This window comes from Leuciscus leuciscus (genome assembly GCF_965113295.1).
Source record: "Leuciscus leuciscus genome assembly, chromosome: 15".
Classification (NCBI taxonomy): domain Eukaryota; kingdom Metazoa; phylum Chordata; class Actinopteri; order Cypriniformes; family Leuciscidae; genus Leuciscus; species Leuciscus leuciscus.
This window is the reverse complement of record NC_138739.1, coordinates 23,299,002-23,325,793: the sequence shown is the minus strand read 5'-3', so window position 1 is coordinate 23,325,793 and position 26,792 is coordinate 23,299,002. Positions and strand designations below refer to the sequence as shown.

The following is a 26,792-nucleotide window of genomic DNA, read 5'->3' as shown; positions in this document are numbered from 1 at the left end:
CTGTAAACGGCGCTGCGCAAGCCTCCTAAAGAAAAAAAATGCTGTAATTTTGCAGCGCGTGATGTTCAGCTCACTTCAAAGCTAATAGACCGTGTAGGTAGGCTGATGCATACGTTGGCTATATGTAGCTATATAAATATAATACAAAAATTCGCATGCAACTTTTTGCATATACACAAATATAAATACTAAATAAGCCTATATAAAAACAAAAAGAGCGAATTAATTAAATGGAAGAACATTTTTGTCTTTGTCAAGAGAGAAAGAAAATTCTCTCTTTGTATTTGCCATTTGGTATAATAATGCAAAAGGAGGACCAAAACAACAAAAACGCTTAGTATATTTATATTTGGAAACTAAACTAATTATTTTGAATGCCTACCCAAAGACGTCTACCCAACAGTGTGGCACAGAGACAAGGCGCGAAAGCCGTTGCTTCAGGTTGGTGTTGACAGAAGAACACGAGATGATGTTATAAAGTGTGCGGAGCATGAAAGAGAGTGTTAAATGTTTATCTCCTGAGGTGTGAGTTTTTGCAGAAAGGGCTCAAGTGGAGAGAATGGAGGGCCGCTGAGATCTCCACCTGAAGCCCCAGAGGTCCCGCCAGCAGATCTCAAACTGTGGCACATCACCAAACCTATCGTCCGCAGCGCAGACACTCCATACAACTCTTAAAGTGGCAGTAAAATGTTTTATAATATCTGTAAGCAGCAGATAAAACAAAGCCGAATGAAGGGGAAATACAACAAGGGCAAGGACAAAAGCTTTAAGACAAACGTAAAGTATAGGCCTATACTAAAATGTAGCCTATCACATGCATGACTTATGAAAAGAAGGTATTCAACATATGTGACTATATTTTCATTAAAGCGCCATATGTCAAAAAGAACTGCTCTGCCGTGGAAGAACTTATCTTTATTGCCTTCAGCCTAAAGCGTCCAATGTCTAACTTAAAGTGAACGTGTCATGAGTTGCAGGTGAAATACCCTGTTACAAACATTAGCACATAAATTATTATAGATTAGGCAATCACATTATATAGGTAAGCAAAAGGCATTTTTACACTTTGTTTTACACTTTCATGGTGATTATATTATTTTCCTTTTTAAATGACTAAACCCATGATACTTTTATCAATATTTCCACCACAGCGTCATTGACAAACTTTTTTTTTTAAACTGCTTTATCTTGATAATTTAATAGCATATTAAGCAACTTAGTGCATATAAGACTACATAAAATTGTCCCAAATACACCCAATAATATTTACACGCATGACATAGCCTAATGGGGGAAATAATAGGCTACAGTTTGACTAAAAAAATAAAAAAAATCCAGGTCTGGGATAAAAACTTAAGGCCTATTTTAAAACAATAAAAAGTAGGCTATAAAAATCATTAGAAAAAAATACTCAAGATAGTATTATTATCATGACCTTCATATCAAAAGAAAATATCAGACCCTGAGACAGGATAAATGCCCGCAAAAACACCAATTTAGTCCAGAAATTGTCTAAACCCCCCTTTAAAAAAATAAATAAATATATATATATATAAACTTATATATTTTAGTCAAAGGGTTAGACAACATGCATTATTCGCATCCCACAACACAAGACAACTTTTTGTTTATATGCGCTTGCACATTGTCTAGCTCATTAGAAAATGACGAGCAAAACATTCTGCGGGCAGGGCGCGGATATTTAAGACAACATGTACAAAAGTGATTATTTGCCTGCAGACATTCAGCTGCGAGAAGCGATACGAATTGCTCCAAGCCCCACGCGCTGGCAGCGCACACATTCCGCGTGCGGCCCCCGCAGCCATTCTTTCGCTCTCTCTTTCTTTCTCGCTCACCTCCCCGTCTGCCTCGTGCGCTTCGCGCTGCTTTGAAATGGTGGGTTGCGTGCGTGTTCTCTAGAGACTATACAGCGCAATTGTTCTCGCTAACCCTCTCTATCTGTCTGTCTTTTCCCCTCTTGCATGCGCATACAAATCGATAAGAATTGGGTTTGAGACTTTAAGCGCAGGGGTCGCGGGAAGAACCGGTTCCGTTGCTGACCGAACACGACAATAAAATAGGCTACTTTCACGATGTTTTTTGTACCAATATATTCAGTGGTACAGAAACATCACGACTGAATTTACAGCGCGAAAAATGTAGTGCACGTGTATAGCCTATACGATTCACGACTGACTGACTCTTGAGTCTTTCACCTGTGCTCCGATTTCCGCACGAATTACTATTGAGTCGGCTCTTTTTAGTGAATCAAAAACACTTATTCAGTCGGATTAGTTGCTAAATTAATCTGAGTAAGTTTGTTCCACTCGAACCAAGAACAGGTTTGTCCACAAGGCTCGTTAGACTTAAATTAGTAGCCTATAGGCTAGTTATAACTGGTTGTTCATATGACAACATGTAAATAAGAACTGCAATTGTTTTCACCCCAAATATTTCAAAAGTCCCAAAAGAAACGTCCGTGAAGAGTTAAAGGAGGCAGACCTTGTCAATTCCTTACGATTCCCGAGACACAATCAAGGCTGTTTTAGCTCAGACTGCACAAGATAAGGAGCAAATTGGGTATTATTATTAGCCTACCTCATCCCCGTTTTACTCATTAATAAATAAAACCTAAAATGGCAGTGGCATTTTCAAACCATATCTTTATAGTCTATTATCTCAAATACAGTATTTAATCAAGAATTTCAGCTTTTAAGGTGTGAGAAATAAGAAACACAGAGCAAAGAAAAAGAAAACAATGTATTCAAGGGTAGGCGTCGCTCCGGGAGCGGGGCTCCTGCTGCGGCACAAAAGCTGCCGAAGCGAAGAGAAGAGCTCTCCTGTTTCAGCGCGGGCCGTCCCGCGGGATCGCTGGGACCGAGAAGAAACTTCAATCAAACCGTGACGTCTCCAGCGGGAGCCAAACTCCGAAATCCGATCCGAGTGCATCCCTCCACCCTCACACGAACTAAGCGCTGGGAATAAAACCCAAACGGTTTGCCAAGACAAAAGCAAACTTTGGCAATAGGCTACGATTTAGCAACTCTATGAGGATGTGTGCTCACTGATACTCAAGAGTTAAATAGCCAGTTTAAGATATAGCCCGATTGTTTTTCAAATTGTTTTCCATAACATGTGGAGGAATGGATTCGTTGTGACAGATGTGCAAAGAGGATCCATTGACTGCTCCAGGTTTATTTCTGAAACACAAACTAAAATTCTAACTAGCAGAAACAGAATGATAGGCTACAGAAGTTGTTATAAAATAAGATATTATAAACCGCCGAAATAGAATATAAAATGTATAAGCCCGTCCCAAAGTAGCCTATTTTAACCTGTCTGTTAGGCTATACATTCTATATATAGGCCTAGGCAATAAACTTTGAGGTCCAGGAACAAACCAAAGTTTGAAGCACACATTTAAACAGACTAAAATATTCCGTGTTAAACGAAATAACCAGCAAAAAAAAAAAAAAAAAAGAAGAAAACAAGTAAAATGTTAACCGCTGGCCTCTAATGTAATACCATATGATATACCCCTAACCTCTAATGCAGCCAAACTCTGTAATGTGGATCGTTTTGGTGGTCTGATTTCTGTCAGATTCATGGCCAACATTAATCACTTCAAACATTCCCTGAACTGTGGCACCGGTTTAACTCAGGCCATGACTTGTCGGTCTGAATTCCACCCGCGGGTATGTATAGAGCATTACAATACGGGGCAGACATGTCACACTTTCTCTCTTTCAAATCTGACGCTGACATCGGAATATAGGCTGGTGTGTCAGGACTGAGGCGTGAGCTCACACCGAGCTGACAAACCCGGAGAGCTGGGGGGTCTCAGCCGGGCGAGCCGGGGGGCCTGGACCAAATAAACGGGGGAAAACAACCGATATACGTGCCACTTCGTGTACAAACACTGTACATTATTTAATCTCATTTACAAAAACACATAAAATGTGAATGCATAGCACGTAGCCTAAAAAAAAGTGTGGGCCATTTGAGACAAAAAACAGAAGCGCTATACACACGTTTCGATTAGGTTGTATTGGATAGATTAGGACTAATAACGAGCAGATTGTTGGGTTTTATATCACATTAAATGTCATCAGTTCCACTCTATAAAGTTTGCAATGTGTGATTTGGGAAAAAGTAAAAAGTCTTATTTAATTGACCGTGTCAATACACGAATAAAGGTTTCAATTGGAAGCAAAAAGTAGCCTATATTATTCCATATGATGATTTAAAAGCAACAAACAACTTTTCACAGCCTTCTTCAGAAAAATACCTAGGCCTGTATGAAAGAACTCAAAAAGTAACAGTCCACATTGATTTGAAGAACTTGACATCAAGCACTCTATTATTCTCCAAAGAAGCAATGGGACAACACCAAAATATATACAGCCAAGTGGTTCTTATTAGGAATCCGTAACAAGAGATGTTGAGGAAGAACATTTTAAGAGTTCAGCAATACGTGTCACATTGAGATGCACTTTTATGATTGAGTCACGCTAAAAGGATGCCAAAAAATCTGTAGTAGCCGTTTAGGCAAGCCTATGAAAATATGGATGGATCCAGGGCTTTCTTTCCACCAGGATTTATACGAATACGTTCTGACATGTTTGATTAATAGCGTCCACAGCGCTTTAATTACGCAGAATAGCACGTCGCAACCATTTAGAAACGAGACTTCTGTGAAAAATTAACCCACGGGTTTGACAAAAAATAAAAAATAAAATAACAGGCCAGGAAATAGAGGCCTAAGTTTACCTCAGCAAGAGTAACAACAATAGCCAGCAATGTAAAGTCTTCGCTTTAGCGAAACCATGTTTTGCCATTTTGTGTAAACTCCACACAAATAGTACTAATTAGTCATTTAATAGCTTTTAAACTGCACTCATTAGATCAACCTGGATATGGTGTTAGGTGTCTATTGATCAGCCCTTGTGGGATTCAAACCTATAACTTTCGGATACTATCATTCTTTAACAACTTGGACAGCGGGTTTTCCTACAAAGAAAGTCTCAAGGCGCGACAATATAGCACTGTTGTTAGATAATCACAAAACAGCGTAACATGTGGATGAAATATTCCAAGTCGAGAAAAATATCCTAAATATATGGATCTTAAAACGTTCAAACGGCCGCGCCTGCCGAGGACAAAGAGATTAATAAAAATCCAAACGTCTATGACTGATTATACACAGAACTGTCAATATCTTCACTTAATAAGAACTGGTCAAGTAATTTCCTCCCGTCCCGGACACAACCAGACAGCGAATAACTTTGAGCGCAAGAAGGTCGCGAAGTGTCTCATCCACATTCGTTTCTAACAAAAGACAGACTTACGGTGTCTCCACAAAGCACCTTTACTGAAAAACATTTCGCTTCAATGCCTGGAACAAGACTCCATAGAAAATCTTTAATTCATTTATTCATAAATCATTTCATAGGCTTCTTCTGTCCACAATGTGTCATTTCGGTCCCCTCACAAAGCTCACTAGAAAAAAAAAAAGAAGAAAGAAGTGGAGGTGACTTCCAAACGTGTTTGGAGGCCATATCAACTTATCGTTTTCCACAGAATTGCAAGGAACCCCAAGGAACAATTTCTTAAAACTTTCATAAGGTTGGTAACCGTCATATAAAAGGGCGAGGCTCGTGAAATCAATAGCGCTCGCGGTGTGTATCCCGATCGGAAAAAGAAAGTCCACGCGCCATCGCGAGCGCGCACTAGCAAGATTTCAGGCGTCTCATTACTCAATACGAAAAAATTAACACACGTGAATTTCACAGAAACCAACAGTTCCACAAAATCTACGATTTGTTTTCGCTTTGAATAGATGCACAGTGAAAAAAGGTCATCTACTAAAAAGGAAAGTCCCGTAACGTTGGGTTACAAAAATGATTTGTTAGCTAGTGAAGAGAGTCCTAACAGAGCATCACATTATTTAGATTTAATTCAAATTAAAAGCAGTTTCTTCTCTAACACCAACAAGAAATGTCAACAACATAGAGATCGCGACACCATGCAGTCAGCCCAGAGACAATGTTTTGAAAACTTGTCAACAAGCACAAGTTTCAAGCAGAAATGTCAAATATGTCAAAACAGAAGATTATATGGGGATTCGTGGTTTAAAATAGTTATGTGTATCAAGAACGAACCCTCTTTAGCGTTGCCAAAGGTCCGCACGAAACGGATCGTACGCATTTGCCTACTGGACAATGTAACGGAACAAATATACGCAGATAAGGCATGGAAAACATAATAAAGCTTAACATATTCTTACCTGAATGAAGTGATGCCAGTTGTTCATTGAGTCAAACGGAACGTGTGGGGTTTCCTCTTTAAATTCAAGTTTTCACGATTTTAGTTTTTTAAGATATGCAAAGATTCCCGTTAAAACAAAGAGGATCAGATGTTCCTATTAAAAGCTGCATTACTATGTAGCCTCTATAACTTAGGTAAATCTAGTAACCCTGGTTTTGTCTTTGTTTTCAAAGGAAGTCCTTCTGAAGTTCAAAGTATCTCCGGACTTGCCGAATATGAATATCCACTCCTGGAAAAACTGTTAACACGTATAGGGGATCCATATACATCCATGCAAGGAGCAGTCGAACGTAATTCCTTTGATTTAGAAGAGGATGATCGCTTCGACACGAACCGCGTGAACGCACAGGTGGCGAAAAATCCCCGGGGCTCCGGCTGAACTGAACTCAGTCTGCTATATGACGCCTCGCAGCGCCATGTTGGGCTCGCGAGACAACGAGCGATCGAGAGCCACGCCGAGAGAACGGCAGCAATGTGTTTGCTCTTGTGTGCACGGACCGGTCCTCACACGCACATTTACTGAGTACTGGCCAACAAAACTGCCACACGAATTCCCCTCTCTCTTTAATATAACGGACCGTTCGCGGAAAATGTCCCGTCTCTCTTTGTCCCGGTTCCGATACGCGATATCCCTGGCGCGCTGAACGCTCGCGCAACTGCTGCTTGTGTATGCGTGTCTCTCGGTAAGCGCGTGCAGCGGGGAATGAAAGCTGAGCGCAAGACGCCTGTCTCTCTCTCTCTCGCTCGCTCTCTCGCTCACTCTCTCGCTCTCTTACCCAGAAGGCCAGTCGGGGGAACAACCGCAATTACCATAAACCCAGTAGGCTGCGCTCCCTCTGTACGACTCGATGCGCACGTGTAGAATACAGCGAGAGGGGGTGTTTCGCACAGCGCACGGGCTCCGTAAACAAAATTAATCGGCAGTGCCGCTGAGAGGCTTTTGGAAAACCACAAAACGGTATTTTTGGCTTATATTATATAGAGAGAAGGAGGTGGTAGGATGATGAATGGGGTGTTTTAAATCTTATAGATAGTGGCTAATGGCTATATAGATATTAATGTAACTTTTTTGTAAGCAGAACATTTGTATATTCATATAGACTCAATCATTAAAATCCCACGGTTTAAACACTTGATGCCGTTAATCACTAGCCCCATTTTCCCGCATATATTATCTCAAAAATATATACTAAATTAAAATGGTTGCAGTTTTGTTCAACAAGAATATTTGTGGTTGACCTTTTGTAAATAAATAAATAAATAAATAAATATCACTGACCTTGTTGGGCCCTAGAAATATAAAGCTAAAGCCAAACTTCATGTCAAGACATACAAATAAATGGGTCAATGTTATGGATAAACTTTCTTAAAATATGTTTGATGAAAGTTCTCACAAGAAAACCTTTAAAATTAGATGTTTGTTTTTAGATGAAAAAGATTTAGGCCCATTATCTCAAAAATACACACTAAATTAAAGTGTTTGCAGTTTTGTTGAACAAGAATATTTGTGGTTGACCTTTTATTGTACAAAAGTAAAAAATAATAATAATAAAAAAATAATGATAATAAAAAAAGATCACTGACCTTGTTGGGCATAGAAATAAAAAGCTAAAGCTGAACGTCAAGATAGGCTACAATGTATTGGTTTAAATGTCCTTTAAAATTAGATTTTTATGATGTCAAATTCTCAAGATGTTTTAAGTGCTAATGACGTTTTTGTAAACCTGGGAAAAAATAGGCCTAATTGCTCTGAAGGTTGAAATAATATGAACTATTTATCTTACAGCAGGCCTACATACTGAACAACACGACTTAGCCTACTATTGAAATGATTAGGCTACACATTAAGTTCCCACAACTAAACTTGAATGTTCGGACATGTTTAATTTTTAGAACATTTAGAACATTTTTAGAACACTCATTTGTTAGATATTGTGACGTGTATTCCATTTAAATAAGAATTAGTTCAAATAAAATATTGGTAAATATAATATGAGTGATGTGTCGTCTGAGCGCGAGAGGCCGAGAAGGAGCAGGATAATCGCGCGAGCTGCGTGTGTAACAGGATTGCTCGGGGCTTTGACGGAGGATGTATTTGCCACAGCCTGACGGGCAAACCCTTCCCCCACACACAGGCATCATCCCCGGGGGAGAAGACCTGGAGGTCACAGCGCTGGGGAACGTGCTTAAAGAGCTCGGGGACGTGCTCAGAGTCCTACATTCACCTCACAGGCGAATGGTTCGCGGAGGTATAGTGTAATGTAAACCCAGTATAAGGGTTGCAAGTGTCCCAAAACTGTCCCTCTGTAAATTTATTTATGTCTCTTTTGTGATAGAGAGATCAAGAGAGATGATCCAAAAACTACAGTCTGTTGCCACAAAAAAAAAAAAAAAAAAAAAAATATATATATAAAACTAGTCAAACTACTTTGGTATCTTTGTCAAATACAATTAATAAAAGTCTAATATAATGTGGTATGTTTTGGATATATTTTGAGTAAGCCTATACTTTAGAAAAACTTACAAAATAAAATAAGTTTGCAATCTTATTGATTTGAAACTCTAAGGCAAGTTGTCTGAGATATTGCTTTGTGAAAAAATCCAGCCCGATCTCATGAAAGTGCGTATATCTATAGCACGAATTTTATTTCTCGTGCCATTTATACGACAAAAATAGTTTTCGCGTGCGGCGTGCATATGATACGCACTTTATGACGTGTAATACGCACGCACTCCACACCCCTAATCCTACATAAGGGGTTAACAGTGCGTATCATATGCACGCAAAAAATTTTTTTGGTGTATAAATGGCACGGGAAATAAAGTGCGTGCTATCGATACGTGAACGTGTTGAAAAATCTGTCGTGTTAACCAGTAGCAAATTAGGCCCAAATTCAATCAAAACAGACACTATCTGAAGACTATAAAATGTAGCTACAATTCTGAAGAGATTGTAAAAGAAAATGATACTGTTATCTACTGATAAGAAACATTGAGACATTGCAACTTTAAGATATATAGCTGAAATATGCAAGGGTATGAATGTATGTTATAGATATGTGTTCATCCTGACATACATATTTGAACAACGGCCATTATCCCAACACTCCCGAATCTCCTCAAATAAATCCCGAAATAAACAGGCCATTAGCCCTGATTTAACACGGCGAAGGCCTTATAGGATATTAGAATTCTTCAGCTGACACAAACGCTCCCCATTCATTAGAATGTAAATAAATAAGAGGCGAGTGTGGTGGGCTTTTGTATTGTTGTTTAATCTGATCTCGTCAAGGCCGCCCCTACCTTCCCCCCATACAGCCTTCATTTATACATGCATGGGGTCTCTCTCCCCCTCCGTCCCACCCTCTCCAGCTCTCCATTGTGTTCACTGCCCGAGGCGCTGTGCTTCGCGTTTACTCGCAGAATAAAGAGACTGAGGAAGGGGAAGAGACGAGTGTGTGTGTGTGTGTGGGTGGGTGGGTGAGTGAGTGTGAGTGGCCATCAGCGCCGGTGTTAATGTCCGCTCATCGAGACACTGTCACTTGCAGGCGTGATCTGTCATTCAAAGCCATCAGACTAGCCGAGAACGAGCCGAGTCTATCTATCCTTCCATCCGTCCATCCATCCATCCATCCATCCGTCCGTCCATCCATCCATCCATCCATCCGTATATTTAAAAAAATTAGCCTATACAATATACAAATATGACTAAAAAAGACTTATCATGAAGTGTTGGCATACATAGCTTGGTACAATGTCTTATTAATATACCAAATGAAAGAAAGAATGAATAAATAAATGTCTGCCAATAATGATAATTGCAATAATAATGACAATAATAATGATAATAATTAAAACAACAATTAAATTGACCAGAAAAACACTATACTTTAAAAAGTTTTGGCATACTTATTAGCTTGTTAAATAAATAAATAAATAATAATGATGATGTCAATAATAATATTTTAAACCAACAATTAAAAATGACAAAATGACTAGAAAAAAAGTTTTGGCATACTTAACATGGCACAGTGTTTTATTAGGCTAAATAAATAAATAAATAAATGTCTGCTACTAATAATAATAGTGACAATAATAATAATATTTAAAACAACAAATAAAAAATAAAAATGATAGCCTACAAAATGACTAAAGAAACTTTAAACTAAAAACTTTTTGACAAAAATTTGTGGCATACTTAGCTTGGTGTTTTATTATTATTGCCTACCTATAATACATACATAAATAAATACATTTCTGCTTAATTTTTTAATTATAATAATATAATAATAAATAAATAAAATTTGTGTTCTTTTTAGTATCATATGATTACGAAAATTTGCATTTTGTTTAGATCACAGCTGAGTAAACCTAAAAAAATGTTTTATTGAAAATATATTTATGACTTTTTTTGAAAACATTAATTTATCTAATAACTTGCGCTTCTCTGTAACTATAGCCTAATTAATAATTGACAGGCTCAGATGGATGACACAGAACTCCAGACTTCTGCAACGTTGCCCTATCAGGGTCATTGTGTCGGCAGTGTCCCGTTGGGTGGGCCAATGACTGGGTCAGTCTAATTGTCTGCTATTGAATTACCTAATGGAATGTGAAAATCAGAGGAGGCGTGTCACGGGGTCGCGCTCAGCAGTCAGATCGGCGGCGCGCTCCAGTCCCGCGCTCAGGGCGAGAACGGACCTCAAACAACACTGTATGCGGGACGGAATATACTAAACACACACACTCCGCGGGCAAGAAAGGGGAACGGGTTGCTTTCGAAACGGTCATGTTAAATGGATTATACTGTGGATGGTTTTGGCAAAGCAAATGATGATTGTTGGCTGTGTTTTGAACATGTAGTCGGTTAATTGACTTGTCTTGCAGAGTAAGATGTTAGCCTACTCCTCCTTAAACTTTTTAAACAGCAGTTTGCTGATACTTTAAAAAAAATTGCTTAGGCCTAAACGTTTATTTATGCATAAAGCTTTTCATAAACTGAAAGATATGCATGGAAAATTTGTTTAAAGAAATTTTGTTTCAAATGTTACAAATGGTGTCCAGTCACACGAACACCTAAAATATACACTTTATCAAGGCTCTTGATGTTAATTTAAAAAGTTGTGCATCAACTCGCCATATTGTACTGGTTACGTGGTTTTACTAGGCCATCTCTCTTTTTCTTTTTCTTTTTACATTTAATTGCATTATCCAACATTAGCAACGACTAATTCATTATTATTAGTAGAATCTGATTAGAATCTGAAGTTCATTTAGACATGCATATTTTTTATTTTAATATTTAGATGCAGCTTCTTTTTAGGCTACTTCCCTTCCCACCTAGACTTTATTTTAAATGTATTATTAAATAATTTATCACCTCTTCGAGATATAGGCTAGGCTACATTTATTTTGAAGTAGGCTATATCATGACTCATTTAAGGCTTCTCGGCCGAACATATGGTGACGGTCTGATTTGAATGCAGTGTGTAAGGTAATCTTACAGGCTCTAGCTGGTGAATGATCGCTGTTGCGCGGAGATCGACGCGAGCGATGCGAGCGGTGACGGAGCAAGAGCTCCTCCAAGCGGAGAACGATGATATTACAACACAAGCAGCAAGGTTGAAGAGGGGGCTTGGAACTGCAAGATCGTTTTGTTTGCTTGTTTCAAATAATAAAAGAAAAGAAAAATATACATACATTTTATGCAAATGAAACATTTCAAGATCTAAAAACTGCACGTTTAACGTCGGTATTGTTTTTATTCTGTGCACACTTTTAGAGAGGCTTTGATTCAATCAAATGTGTATTAATCAATAATTGCTCTAATTCCTACAGAATTTTCTATACAATAGGCTATTATTTAAATAATCAGAAATAATACTGTAAATTAGGCTATGTTTTAAGAAGCCTTTGCATGCTGAGACAGTATGTATGTAGGCTATATAGCTCATCCATAAGGTTATAGGACGTAAAAGGTTATTAAATCATATTTGTCACATGTACTTCTGGTTTGAAGGTCATTCACCCATAGATAGAAACAAAACTAATTATTTTGTACAATACAGAATCATTAATAGGCCTACTTGTCTCTTGCTAAAAGCTAAATTTATGTTAATAATTTGACGATACTATTTTAAAAATATATTTAGAAAATGTACATTAGTGAACAAATTAATTAAAGTTTTAAGAGTCACATTGAAAGTTTTTTTTTTTTTTTTTTTTTTTGCAAAAAAAAGGGTACAAATCACAGGTGACTAACCAAAATACACATAACAACATACAAAATTATAGTACGTAAACAGAATACAATACAATATTGCCAGGGGAAGCTTATGGGCCATTACAAAGAGAAAGAGGACCATATGTTGACAGTTTTAACTGCCTTTTTGTTTTTGGAGCCAGAAATCAGATTAATATAAAGTTCAGCTTTCAATGTGTGACATTCATAAATGTAAATTCAGTACTAAAAAACCTAATTTTGTATTTTTTCTCCAGAATGTGTCACACATTGAAAGCTGAAGCGCTGAGGGACCCACCGTGACGTCATGACGCACGACGTCACGCGACACGGCTGATCAGGGTCATGTGACCGGTGTTACGAGGAAGAGCAGTCCATCAGAAAATCCTCTCGAGATGAATCGAACAATTATGAACACAGTATTTGCGCTTTTAGGACTTTTATCAGGTAAATATGCGTTATAATTCTTCTTTGACGCGTACGTGGTTTTATTTTGGCGGGTCGGTGTGTTTTTAGCGTTTGTTTAATGAAATAATGGCGGCTGCAGTGAGATGCCATAATCCGCAGTCATATCAATGGATCAAATATCTCTCGTTTATACAATTGAATTCATTTAATATAGTTAATTTTTGTGTATTTCGTACGATATTGTGATTATATTGCTTTAGGCTGTTAAATAAAAAGGCTTTCAGTGTTAAATGTTGATAGTGAATGAGGAAGCACTAGCAGGTCATGTGACAGTCATGGTTCACTGTACGAATCCTACTTATTGATCAAAACTATGAATATGTTAGTTTATATTGATAATTGTGTTAGGACACGGGATTTCAGTCTTTTAAATGCCACGGAGACCTAAATATGACTATTCTTGTGCATCCTAAAATTAAAATATGTGTAAAATATTATTTGGATGCCTCATTTATTGCAAAGAAACATTGTGCCTGAGAATGCATCATCATTTTTTTCTGTGTTATTTTCCCTCAGGTGTTTTGGGCGACAGTTTGACCGTTCTGCGCAGCCCACCGTACGTGACCTTCCGGGATGGACAGTGGCCCATATCAGGAGAAAAGATCCCTGATTTGGTGGCCCTAACCATGGGCTTCTCCGTTCGTGAGGTATCATGTCTGCTTAATTGTGTAATGGCACGTAAGATGTCTTCATGAAAACGCCGTGGTGAACTTGTGGTTTTGGTTTGCAGGATCTTGACTGGCCTGGTCTGGCCGCCGGCTCGCTGTTCCAACGCCCACGTGCAAACGCTCTGATCGTCGTGCGCGGCATGGACAGCCTCGACTTTCCGAAAAACATTTCCTCTTACCCTCTCGAAAATGTGAGTGATGCATTCTCACAAGCTTGAGTTATTTTAATCTCTGTAGTGCGTGTTTTTCTCTCACTTCTTGCTTTTTTGTAGGTTGGCAGTTCAACCTCAGTTGAATAAGTTAAATTAAATGACTCCCTTTAGACACAGAAAACGGGGGAAATTTTAAGATTCAGAAAATCAGGATGTTTCAGCATTAAGTAGCAGCGTAGTTTCCCCACAAGACTTCCCTTATTTTCTGTTATGAGACTAATGCCACTTATGTCTGTCTGTATCTATCTATTCAATTTCAAATAATATTTATTTGTATAGCGCTTTTCACAATACACATCATTTCAAAGCAGCTTTACAGAAAATGCATGAGTCCACATTACAATTTAGAGTGATCTGTTATCAGAGGTAACTGTCTAAGTTATGTATTTCAGAAATGTATATATTCAAAATCATAGTTAGCGAAAAAGGTATTAATTTAAACGATGTAATGATTTAACGCAGAAACAATGAGCTCGTTGAAGTAATGAATACTTGTTTGTTAACAAATGATTATGATATTTCGAAAAATGTAGCATTGGTGCATGTTGATTCAGAGTTTGCGTCATCTGAAGTTTCGCGGGGTTTGGCGACGTCTCTTCACTGGTGTTCGGCATCTGAAGTCTTCATAATCCAAACTGGAGCTGACATACTCTCTAGTTTCCTCAGGATGGGCATCCAAAGATAAAACGGAGAATCAAATAGAAAATAATTAGCGTAGCTGCTGTTCATAACATTAAGCAAGGATAATCATGCGCATTTGATCTGATATAAATGCATAAGGTTATGAGATGCATTATATGAATGCTAGGCTAAAGAGATGCGTCTTTAATCTACACTTAAACTGGGAGAGTGAGTCTGAGTCTGAGCCCCGGACATTATCAGGAAGGCTATTCCAGAGTTAAGGAGCCAAATGTGAAAACGCTCTCCCTCCTTTAGTGGACTTAGATATTCTAGGTACTATCAAAAGCCCAGAGTTTTATGACCTTAAAGAGCGTGATGGATTGTAAGGCGCTAGAAGATTAGTTAAATACACAGGAGCTAAACCATTTAGGGCTTTATAGGTCAGTAGCAATACTTTGTAATTGATATGGAATTTAATAGGTAACCAGTGTAGAGGTAATAAAATTGGTGTTATATGATCATATTTTCTTGACCTAGTAAGAACTTTAGCAGCTGCATTTTGGACTAATTGTAGCTTGTTTATCGAGGATGAAGAACAACCAGCTAGTAATGCATTACAGTAATCTAGTCTAGAGGTCATGAGTGCATGAACTAACTTTTCTGCTTCTTACTGCTTACTTTGCAATGTTTCTGAGGTGGAAGAAGGCTGTTTTTGTAACAAATGAAATATGATTTTTATAAGACAAGTTGCTGTCTAATATAAAAAAATATATATTTTAATTGTAGAAATAACAATTTCTAATTTTTTTATATTCAGAAAATCCGGATGTTTCAGGATTAAGTAGCAGCGTAGTTTCCCCACCAGACATCCCTTATTTTCTATCATGAGACTAATGCCACTTTATCTATCTATCTATCTATCTATCTATCTATCTATCTATCTATCTATCTATCTATCTATATGTCTGTCTGTCTCTCTATCTATCCATTTCTATCTGTCTGTCTCGATCGATCGATCAATCATCTGTCTTGTCTTGTTTTTCTTTGTCTGTCTATCTATGTCTTTCTGTCTTGTGTGTGTCTGTCTGTCTATCTAACCTATCTATCTGTCTGTTTCTCTCTGTCTATATATCCATCCATCCATCCTAAATATCTATCTATCTGTCTGTCTCGTTCCAGCCGGTTCCGTTCACTCTGGACAGTGTGGCGAACACTGTGCACACTTTGTTTGCTGACAGCACCCCTGTGGTCCTGCAGCTCGCCCCCAGTGAGGAGGTATGACCACGCCGAATCTCTGCCTCATTATGAGTCAACACTAACCACACACAGATGACACACACTTCTCTTATTTGCTCTGCAAATAAAGATGCACGCGAGAAATGCTTCACCCATCTGGTGTAATGAAATGAGACCTACTATAAAGAACATTTTATTGGACTTCCCAACATTTATATTTATTGAAAGTATTAACAGATAAAAAAGTACAGTTATTAAATGTTAAATTATATATTTTTTTCTATTTTAAGATTTATTTTTATTATCATTTTTTTATTATTAAATTATTATAATAATTATTGTAATATTGTATGAAATTTTTTTATACTTTTATCTTATTTCTCTTTTGTCTCTCTTTTTTAATTGTCTTATTTGCTGGTATGGCATTAAAAAAAGTGCTAATTATGTTTAATAATTATATTTAAAAAAATCTTAATTATAATTATTATAAGATATCGTTTCTAATTCTTAAATTAGTTTTTAAACTGATAGACTAGTCTAAATAATTTTTTGTGGTAATCACCAGAATGTTACAGTTGTCGTTAATAGATCATGTTTGAACCCAGATCATTCTAAGCGTCTAATATCAGTAAATGTCTTGATGATGTGTGTTTTAGAGGCTGTATATGATGGGAATGGCCAACACTGTATTTGAGGATCTGCCCGTGACCCTGCAACAGATCCGTGGACGTCTGTCCCAGGACGGATCCGTCCTCACGTCCCTTCCTCTCAGCTCTCTCAGCCGTAATAACGAGGTGAAGATGTGGTCACATGACCCTCTCCATCATAATAGCCCAACTTCCAGCACGGAAACACAAATATACATAATTCAATGAACCACAAACTGAGGTTTACTTTGTCCGAAAATGTCGTATAAATATAAATCAATCAATACCCTATATATAAAAAATGTAACATTTATGTGTGTCTTTTATATGTTTATTTATGTATTATTGTACACAGTATATTCACACTTTATGCAGACATGGACTGTAACAGTTACTGTAGCAGTTTTTCAGCCAAAATAGGAAGTGGCTTCTGCCTGGCTAAAATTATCGACATGTGAAAGTAGTTGTTGCGTATCGAAACATCAGTAGATGTGTGTTATTGTTTTTTTCCCACCACAAACAAGACGCTGGTCTAAATATACCTGTTTTTGTGTGTGTTTCAGGCTGATCTTCTGTTCCTGTCTGAGGTTCAGGTGCTATATGACATCTCAACTCTGGTCAGTTTCTCTGATGCACTTTCAATTTTATGGGTTCATTTTTGTTTCTTAGTTTGAATAATTGTTGTTTTGTTTATCTAGCCATCTTTGAATCTGCTTGTTTGTCTCATGTAGCCAGTTTCTTCAGCAACTTTATTGATTCTGTGTTATTGAAGCGTCTTTGTTGTTTGCTACAGCTGCAGAAACACAAGCATCTGGCTAAAGACCCGGCTCCTGACCTGTACTCCCTCGAGCTCGCGGGATTGGAGGAGATCGCCCGCCGCTACGGCACAGACTCCCCTCAGTTCGTGGACGCTACCAGGATCCTGACGTCTGCTCTGCAGAAGGTACCGAGCTTGTGTCTGTCATCTCTGGTCCTCCATTTCACTGCGCTACTTTTCCACTGCTTTTCTATGTAAACGCTCTAGACGGACGTGTTTGGCCGTTGCGCTCGCGTCTCGCATCTCACAGCGTTCTAAAAACGCAGCGCTCAAGTTAAAAGAAGTTAAACTTTTAAATGCATCTCGACACTTTGCGTTTTTCACTGCTTGTGTTGACTGCATTGTGTGTGTGTGAATGGTCCCGAATGGGAGATAAAACTCAAGGTCCATCTATCGCTTGTTTACATAGAGAATAATGGAAAAGCTGCGCAGTGGAATGCAAAAACATGTTCTGTGGAAACGGCTCCATACGGTTTCTCCTGTTTTGTTGTTGCTGGAGTATCCGAGGCATGAGCTGTAAAGGCTCCGCCCTCTTCTGGAAAACGGGAGGGGGAAACCGCTCATTTGCATTCAAAGATACACGCATGAAAACTAAAGGGGCATTTTGGGACTTAATGATCTGTGGGGTATTTTGAGCTGAAACTTCAGACACATTCTGGGGACACCTGAGACTTATGACATCTTGTAAATATAGTGATGTACATATGTAAAGTACATTATTTCAATAAATATTACAATTACTATTAATTACAGAATTTATTTCAGAAACTTTATTGCAAGCATGTTTTATTCAACATTTTTTAAATAGAACATGCTAAAAGATTTTTTTGATATGCGATAATTTGCAGTTTATCAGATGTTTTAATGATGCTTAAAATAGAAAGTAATACTTTCCAGATGATGTGATGTGTGACCAGAAATATTTCCAAAATAAAAAGTAAATATATATATATATATATATATATATATATATATATATATATATATATATATATATGTGTGTATATATATGTATATGTGTATGTGTGTGTATATATAGTGTATATATATATATAAAATGCTTTATTTTCTTTACTCAGAATAATATTTTTTCCCCTTTGATTTTAGGCTGAAATATGACGCACTTACTGGGTAAAATTGTGTTAGATTAAAATGATTTTAATTAACTTATTAATATTTAAGACCGTGATGTAATTACTAAAGAACTACTATGACAAATTAATTTAAGTATTTAATTAGATTTAGATATTTGCACATTTATCTAATTTATCTCTGTCGTGAACATACGATCATTATATTAATTAAATTTCATTATTTAAAACAATTCTTTTTAATATAAAGATTTGAGTAGTCTTGAAGTACAATCTGTTTGTTTGTGTGTGTCGGAAGTTTGCGGACGACGTCTCCAGTGTCTATGGAAACAACGCGGTTGTTGAAGTCGTGACTGTAAAGACGTTTGAAGCCCCTCTGACCAGGAAGTCACGCTCCATCCTCGAGTCTAAGCAGATTGTAAGTTTCTGTATAAACCCAAACATTCCTACAGAGAAAAACAATGATATGAAGTGTACATAAAATGTGCTGATGTCGGATGAGGTCCACATTTCCAGCGTTATTTTTATTCGTCAGGGTACGAGAAGAAAGAGTCGATTGAAGACCCCTGCTGTAAGACGTTTAAAGTTGATTGCGTAGGCAGCACTAGCGTGATTAGCTAGCACCAGCGTGTTTATTCCTTTTAGAAATAGTAGCAATTGTTTTTAGCTTTAGTGACCATCACCTTTCAACCCATAACCTGTTTGTTTTATTCCAAAACAAAAAGACAGTTGCGGTACTGTAGAAACCACCATAGCTGACCTACTTTTGAACGCTGAGCCACATTGAATGCTAGCGTGTGGTTGTTTCAGAGTAACCCAGGAAGCCCCTACAACCTGGCCTACAAGTACAACTTTGAGTACGCTGTGATCTTCAACATCGTCCTGTGGCTGATGATCGTGTTAGCTTTAGCCGTCATCGCTGTTTCCTACAACCTCTGGAACATGGATCCAGGATACGACAGCATCATCTACAGGATGACCAATCAGAAGATCCGAATGGACTGACGAAGTCCGTCAAACCCCATTCCATTTTGTGTTGAGTATTGAAGTGCATTTGAGTGTGTGGTTGTGTGTGTGTGTGTTTTATTTTTAATGTGTGTGTGCACCACTGAATTGCTTATTGTATAAATGCTTCGTCTTTTTTGACACCATCAAACACACAAATAAAGAGTATTTATTGATGCCTGTTGATAGATAGATAGAGAGAAATAAAATTGCTTGTGATGCTTCTTAATCATCGTATCTTGGGGATTTGCATAATGTGAATCTACCGAAGAGGAAAATCTGATGTTAGTATGTAAAGAATTGAAATTTAACTGTATTTATTGTTTGTTGTTCAATTGATTGTGCTCCTGAATACTGGATTTAGTGTAATTATACCATTCCTATGTACATTTGTTTGTTTAATTTGCTATACATGTCATTTTCATTGAATATAACTATAAAGTGGAAAACTACATATTACGTATGACTGTTTTTTGTGTATAGATGTTGTTAACACCTATGAAACATTGTTATCATACAAAATGTACAAATGTAAGTGTATCTCGAATAAAACCTCCATCCGTCACTTAAAACGAGTTTTATTGTCTTTGAGTCACAAGTTTGCATCACTTTACTGAGCCAGACAAGGTACAGAAAGTGTAAAACACTGAAATTGTACACGTTGTCTGAAACAAGACAATTGCACTGCAACTATCTTAAAATTCAGACCTTTTAACTATTTATTTTACTTAAATGCATGCAGACATTTTGCTGCTGTTTGTTCAAAAACAGGAAGTGGTACTTTCACCAATGTTCTCACATGACATTAACGTGATAAAACTTGCATCAATGTTGTACAAACACCAGCGTCTAGACATGCATGTGATTTTCTTGCCATCTTCTACTTTGTTTCTGGCCTAGTTTGACGGTTTTGGTTTTTTGGGGGGGTATTTATCAGCTGATCAGGCTATGAGACCAGCTAAATACCAACTTGACCAGACTGGGGGAACAATTACATAATCTTAAACCAACATGGTTTTGTTCAAAACTTACAAGAAACCACAGAAAATATACACAATTACAGTCATTTCAAAACTTTGCTTATAGAAAACTTAGTGGTAAAACTAATGTCAAGTTGTCACATTAATTAATACATTAAGTGTCATGAACTAACAAACAATTTTAACAATTTATTAAAGTTATTTTATATTGTTAGTAGTATTTAATGTTTAAATGTACTATTCATGTACTATTCACTATGATGTCAATTCATACAATTTGAAATGTTAAAAATTGATTTATGCTAGCATTACACTGTAAAAAGCGATCAGCTGACTTAACTTAAAAGCGAGGACACCCGTTGCCTTAAATTAAGTAAATAAACGTCATGCGTAGTTGAAAAAATTAAGTAATGTGGAATTGTCAATCGTGAACTTAATCATTTTAAGGCAATGTGTTTCCTCACTTTTTTTAAGTTACGTCAGCTGATCGCTTTTTACAGTGTAACCAGGATTAATACAAGTATTGTTCATTGTTTTTTTACGTTAACCCATCAAACCTTATTGTAAACTGAAACCGCATCAGTCAAGATTCATCTGTTAACATGTCTAAGATTACTTGGTAGCAACATCCAAAAAAATATATTTTATAAATAAGTAAATAATATGATTTAATGCAAATGGTGACGGAAACCCATTGTCCTTTATACATCAAACAAAAAAACAAAAAAATACCCAAGGTGTCAAACCACCTCAACAACTTTGTAGGTTGAAGTTGTGTTTAACTCTAGGATGTGGCTTTGGCTTCTGGAGGAGCGTGTAAGTGCTGTTGATCTGTATAGGATTTTCTTCTCTGGAATATGTTGGCAGCTCGATTTCAGAATACTAGAGAACAATAAAGATGAAATTAGGCGATTTCACCTCACATGTGAACACATTTGATTGATTTTCACATGTGAACACATTTGATTGATTTTGTAAGTTATTTTCGCTAAATGCATGTTTTCCTATTGCTTAAGATGTTTCGCAAATTGTCAAAGTCACTACATAAGTCACCATCATTTCACAAGAAATTTCGAAACATCTTCAGTTTCTAGAGAAACACTGGAATAACTTTTGACCTTTGAATTAAACTCTTTTGACCTTTTTTGCATTTTTAGCTGGAAATTTTGGAAAAAAAGGTCTTCCATGAACTAAAATGTCAAGTAAATCATATAGCAATGTAAGTCTTACCTGTGCGGCGTTAAAGTCCTCGAGCTGAACTGGTTCGACATTCTGGCGATGTTGTCGACTTTTTGTGGGCTTCTTAAGTTGAAGTATTAACAGACCTAAAGCCATACATTATAAAACAGTACTTGAGTACATTTCATAGAAACTCTTCATCAAGGAATACACTAAACCTAATTTAAATGACTATAAATAAGTGGGCAGATTCATTTTGAACATTTTATCATGTTTTTTTAATACTACTTTTTGTACAGAAATCTCACCTATTATTGCGATAATCAGCACAATGTTCAATATGAAGGATGTAACCGTCATAATATTGTCGATCTTAGGTGTCTGTTGTGGCTGATTTTCGTTTTCTGTTCGATTGTGATCTTGGGCAGATTCTGTTTGAATAGAAAATTTGTATCAGTTTTGTGTTTTTAATGCCAAATATGATTAAAAACCTCTGATAGAGTTATATTTAAGCACATACATTTAGGCTATTGCAGTAACATAGATAATAATTACTTTTTAGATATTTTATAGTTACAAATATATACATGTTATATGTCAGTTGTAAATGTGATTTATAAATACTTACCATTGAAGTAAAGTCTGGTGCCATTGCTGAGCTGTAGAGTTGGGGCTGTTTTTGCACAATAATATATTCCTAATTCATCAATAGTAATGTTTCTAATAAATAACCGGCTCAAAGTTAGTAATGAATATTTGTGTTTTAATCTTTCATCATAGAATATAGGTGATGTAGAATCTGATGAGAAAGTCCGCATTATCAACACTGGAGAATCTGTCAGTTTCTGGAAAACCCAATAATTCTCTTTTAGACCAATCTGACAGTCTAAAGTCACGTTTTCCCCTAAATTCACCCGTTTATCTCTTAAACTCTCTGTAGTTTGACACACCAGCAGAACTGTGAAGATAAAACACACACAGTAAAACACACAATACCTTCAACCAAAACTGTCCAGTCATGTGAAGATCACAGGGAAAGTACATTGAGTAACTTAAACTTACAGAAGAGTAAAAGCTGCGCCGTCCTCATTCTGTGGTTGTTGAGCTCTTATGCTGTAAGAAGGTTTACTTAACTATGAATCTGAGCGGAAGTGCGACTGCACGCAGAAAAAAAAACTGAGAGGAAACCACCAGACACCCTTGAAAAGAGGATGTAGAACTTGCACTGACCTGTTTACTGCTACTAAACAGGTCAAAGTCCATGAGATAAATATACAGATTTAGACTAATCAGTTTCAAGTTTCAATTAGTTTTACATTTCATAAATACATAATTGCGGTAACACTTTACAATAAGGTTCCTTTATTAAACATTAGTTAATGTATTAACTAACATGAACTAACAATGAGCAATACATTTATTACTGTTTTTGTTCATCTTTGTTAATGTTAGTTAATAAAAATAAAGCTGTTCATTGTTTGTTCATGTTAGTTCACAGTGCATTAACTAATGTTAACAAGATTTTAATAAAGTATTAGTAAATGTTGAAATTAACATTAACAAAGATGAACAAATGCTGTATAAGTGTAGTTCATTATTAGTTAATGTTAACTAATGTGGTTAACTAATGAACCTTATTGTAAAGTGTTACCATAATTGCTATATTATCACCTTAACTAAATCTAATTTTGAAGTTTATTTTTCAAACAAAAAATAAGGCCAAACTTGTAATGTGTGAGGGTGTTATCCACACCAGTGAGTGTTTAAAGAACACTATCTTCTCTACTGTAACATATTCAAGTAAAACGGCTTCTAGAACACACACACACACAAAAAAAAAAAAATATATATATATAAGGCGGGACTTGATATTGTTCATTGGATAGTTATAGTTTGCTATTGGTCAATTTCATGTGAGCGACAGGTTGCCCCGCCCTCGCGCCAGTGAACGCATCATCAGAGAAGAAAAGATGGCTGCGTCCAAAATCACATACTCTCTTGTACTTATTTTAAATATGCGCCTACTTTGCCACGCTTAAAAAAGTATGTTCTATATAGTATTAATGTGTGTAGTATGAATGTAATCTAGACGTACTACATTCTCCATGTTGTCATTATCATGTGATCTACCAGCTTCAGTTGCGTCGCTTCACTGCCATTCACAAATCCTCTCCTGTGGCCTCATGGGATAGTAAAGTCCATCGCACGCACACTTCAGAATCTCACTGGAAGTAGAAGGTCATCCGGGTACTTTTTGCCTAATCTTTTATAAGTACTGTGAATTTGGACATATTTCATTCGTCACATTAGCCTACTGTTTTTCGCCTAGGCTACTATATAGTAGGAAGTATGCGATTTCTGATGCAGCCGAAATATAGGAGGGAATGGAAGTTATTTTGATTAAAGATGAAGAGGGAACATGAATTAACGGATAAATCATTTATTATCAATGTTCCATAAAAAAAACAACAATAAGAATTGGCAATTTTGATAGCCTATCAGGGTGACTTTGATTGTGCAAGCTAGTATTTATACAGCCTCTGGAACATGGAAACAAGATAACAACCAAAATTTTATCTCTTGGAAAAAAAAGTACTCTGTTGGTCCGGGATCTTATTCCGAAAGGATAAGATCCCGGATACAGGCAGCCAAAATGAGCTTTCTCCACAGGGTGGCTAGGCGATCCCTTAGAGATAGGGTGAGAAGCTCGGTCACTCAGGAGGAGCTCAGAGTAGAGCCGCTGCTCCTCCACATCATGAGGGGTCAGCTGAGGTTCCCGATGCCTCCTGGACACCTTTCCGGGAAGGTGTTCCGGGCACGTCCCACTGGGAGGAGACCCCGGGGAAGACCTAGGACACGCTGGAGGGACTATGTCATCCAGCTGGCCAGGGAACGCCTCGGTGTCCCCCCGGAAGAGCTGGAGGAAGTGTCTAGAGAGAGGGAAGTCTGGGCATCTCTGCTTAGACTGCTGCCCCCGCGACCCGGCCCCGGATAAGCGGAAGATGTATGTATGTATGTTCAGAAGTTATACAAGAGTAACAACGAAAAATGTTCAGGCACTGGCTGTAAATAAAAGAGATTTGCACTTTGTTACACAATGGTGTATTGATTTTTTTCTGTGAATACAGACCCGGTGTCCACATATGTGGACATCATTTTTTTCAAAAAGTGCTTCATGTTCAAAGATAATATCTGGTTATTATATTTATTGGTCCCTCCTAACCCTAAAAAGCTACAAGAAATCTAAAATGCACGCCAAACCAAAGCTCGGGTCTTAGGAGGATAATATTATCTTTTTTATCGCCTTTTTTATTACATCACATATTTTAGTAGTTATCATATATTAGCGTTACCATAGACACGGTACTCTAAATTCTTTTATCTGGCTCCACCCTTTTTGGGCGTAATCATGTTTCATAATTTATGATCAAAACCTTTTCTAATCTTGACAAAATATTGTTCAGAAAGGTCTGAATCTCAAGGTTTGATATTTTGTGACAGAAGTGATATTTGGACAGAAATGTATTAATTTGTTATGGCAGAATGCATACAATTAAATTCAATGGAATGTATGTCACCCAGTGGCTATTTTTGGTATTACGCCTAAACAAAATCTCAAGGGAACTTCAAGTTTTGTGATATCAACTTCAAATTTGGAACACAACATGGTTAGATATATGGCTTTGATTTTATATATATATATTTATTTTTTTGTAAAATAGATATTTTATATAAAAGAATATTAAGTACAGTATATTTGATTTACTGTAAATTTAAACTTCCATGAGTTTTTCATACTTCAGCAATAATCTCCTGAGTGTTTTCTTTAAAACAAGACCAAACCTAGGTCTATACCCAAAAGCATTCTTGAATTACAACCATTTAAGTTTGAATTGTGCATTTTAATGTCCATTCTCAAAAAGGGGGTGACAGTTAAGGGGTTAAAGTACCATTTTTATGGTAACGCAAGGTCCGATTTTTCACAGGCTGAATCTTGAGTTCGTAAGCTTTCGAATGATATATAATTTGTCAACATTAGATCAGATGAAGTATAGGATAATTGTTTTAAACATGCAGTGGCAAGTGGGCCAGTAACAGTTAACAGATTAATGACTTGGTCCTTTTTTATACCCTAATCAACCAACGTGGGAGTCACAACTCATAAAATCCAAAATATATCAAATATTTCAAAAATTCTTTTGGGCATGTTTTTACTTAAGTCCAGATGATATAAAAAATGACATGAAATGATTTTTTGCTTATCATTTTTCACTCTTGCCTGTTTAAGGGTTAAAGTAATGGCTGTGCACTCCTCAGCACAGTGATAGTCTTTTGGTTAAATACATTAGTACATGCAGGTGTGCTTGTGCTTTTGTTAACTAGCTTGAAAATATGGAACATTTATAAAGTAAATAATTATAGAATATAAGAAATGCATTACATTATATATTTTTCTATATGTGTGTGTGTGTTTGATGCATGAGTAAATATATCTGCAATATATTACACATGCAGTACCAAATCTGATCACATATACATCTATAAATTATGAAGTGTATTACTGAATATGAAATTACATACATTATGATATATTAGTAAATATATTGTCACATATTTTTCAATTCTTTATGTATTATTCAATATATTGTAATATATTAACACAATATATTATATATGTTATATCATTTAATACATTGATCATTCATATATTGGGAAATATATTTCCTTTTCTTAAGGGAATGCAACACAAAATGTTTATTAACAAACATAAATGAGTAAATGCAGGCATGGGCCAAGGCAGGAAAATAAAACTGAAGAGTAAATCCAAACATGGGGAATGCCGACGAAAACAGAACTGAAAACAAACCAAGGAAAACACCAGACACTGAACAAGGAAAACACTGGGGTATCAATGCACAGGATAAAGAGAGGCTAACTAGGAACAGGTGAGGGTAATCAATACTGACCGATTTGCCTCTGTACCTACGAGTATCAAAAAATCTCTTGTCGTTTGGTACTAAATTTCGATACCTAAGCGGTTTATCTCGTCAACGTCAGTGAGCCAATCAGCATGCAGCATGATTGACTGGAGGAAAAACACTAGTTTACGCCAGTTACGCCCAGACAGAGAGCGTGTCACAAATTAACCGAAAGAAAGCTTAAAATGTCTACTTTTACTCTACTGCGGAGATGACGAGTCAGCAAGGTCAACTTCATCTTTGAAGCCCTAAGTTATCAATCACTATGGCAACAAACATGGTTGACTAAAGGTGATGATACACACGCAACTTTCTGAGCAA

General features: G+C 36.8%; 3 protein-coding genes across 8 annotated transcripts in view; 1 reads left to right on the top strand and 2 right to left on the bottom strand.

Moving 5' to 3' along the window:
• Positions 1–7,134, bottom strand: part of bcor (BCL6 corepressor) — a 43,237-nt gene extending 36,103 nt beyond the window's left edge. For both annotated transcript variants that reach the window (XM_082138631.1, XM_082138632.1), the window contains exon 1: positions 6,287–7,134. The gene's annotated coding sequence lies outside the window, so the exon portion shown is untranslated. The remainder of the gene's footprint in view (positions 1–6,286) is intronic.
• Positions 7,135–12,898: 5,764 nt separating this feature from the next.
• On the top strand, positions 12,899–19,905 carry atp6ap2 (ATPase H+ transporting accessory protein 2). The gene is made up of 9 exons (XM_082138635.1): positions 12,899–13,015; positions 13,553–13,683; positions 13,767–13,895; positions 15,717–15,812; positions 16,430–16,567; positions 16,984–17,037; positions 17,214–17,363; positions 18,627–18,746; positions 19,139–19,905. Exons 1-9 carry the CDS (start codon positions 12,964–12,966, stop codon positions 19,331–19,333), a joined length of 1,065 nt encoding a protein of 354 aa, XP_081994761.1. The 5' UTR covers positions 12,899–12,963; the 3' UTR covers positions 19,334–19,905.
• LOC309475761 (uncharacterized protein) overlaps positions 19,896–26,792 on the bottom strand; it is a 56,049-nt gene continuing 49,152 nt past the window's right edge. For 4 of the 5 annotated variants that reach the window (XM_082138643.1, XM_082138636.1, XM_082138637.1 and 1 more), the window contains 3 exons: positions 21,801–21,923; positions 21,544–21,638; positions 19,896–21,195 (listed from right to left, as the gene is read on the bottom strand). Coding sequence is in view for 2 of the 5 variants with exons in the window: in XM_082138641.1 (XP_081994767.1) it covers positions 21,064–21,195; positions 21,544–21,638; positions 21,801–21,923 (350 nt within the window). In the remaining 3 variants the exon portion in view is untranslated. Of the gene's footprint in view, positions 21,196–21,543; positions 21,639–21,800; positions 21,924–22,120; positions 22,451–22,554; positions 24,039–26,792 lie in introns of those variants that run through there. The other variant, XM_082138642.1, reaches the window with a different exon arrangement.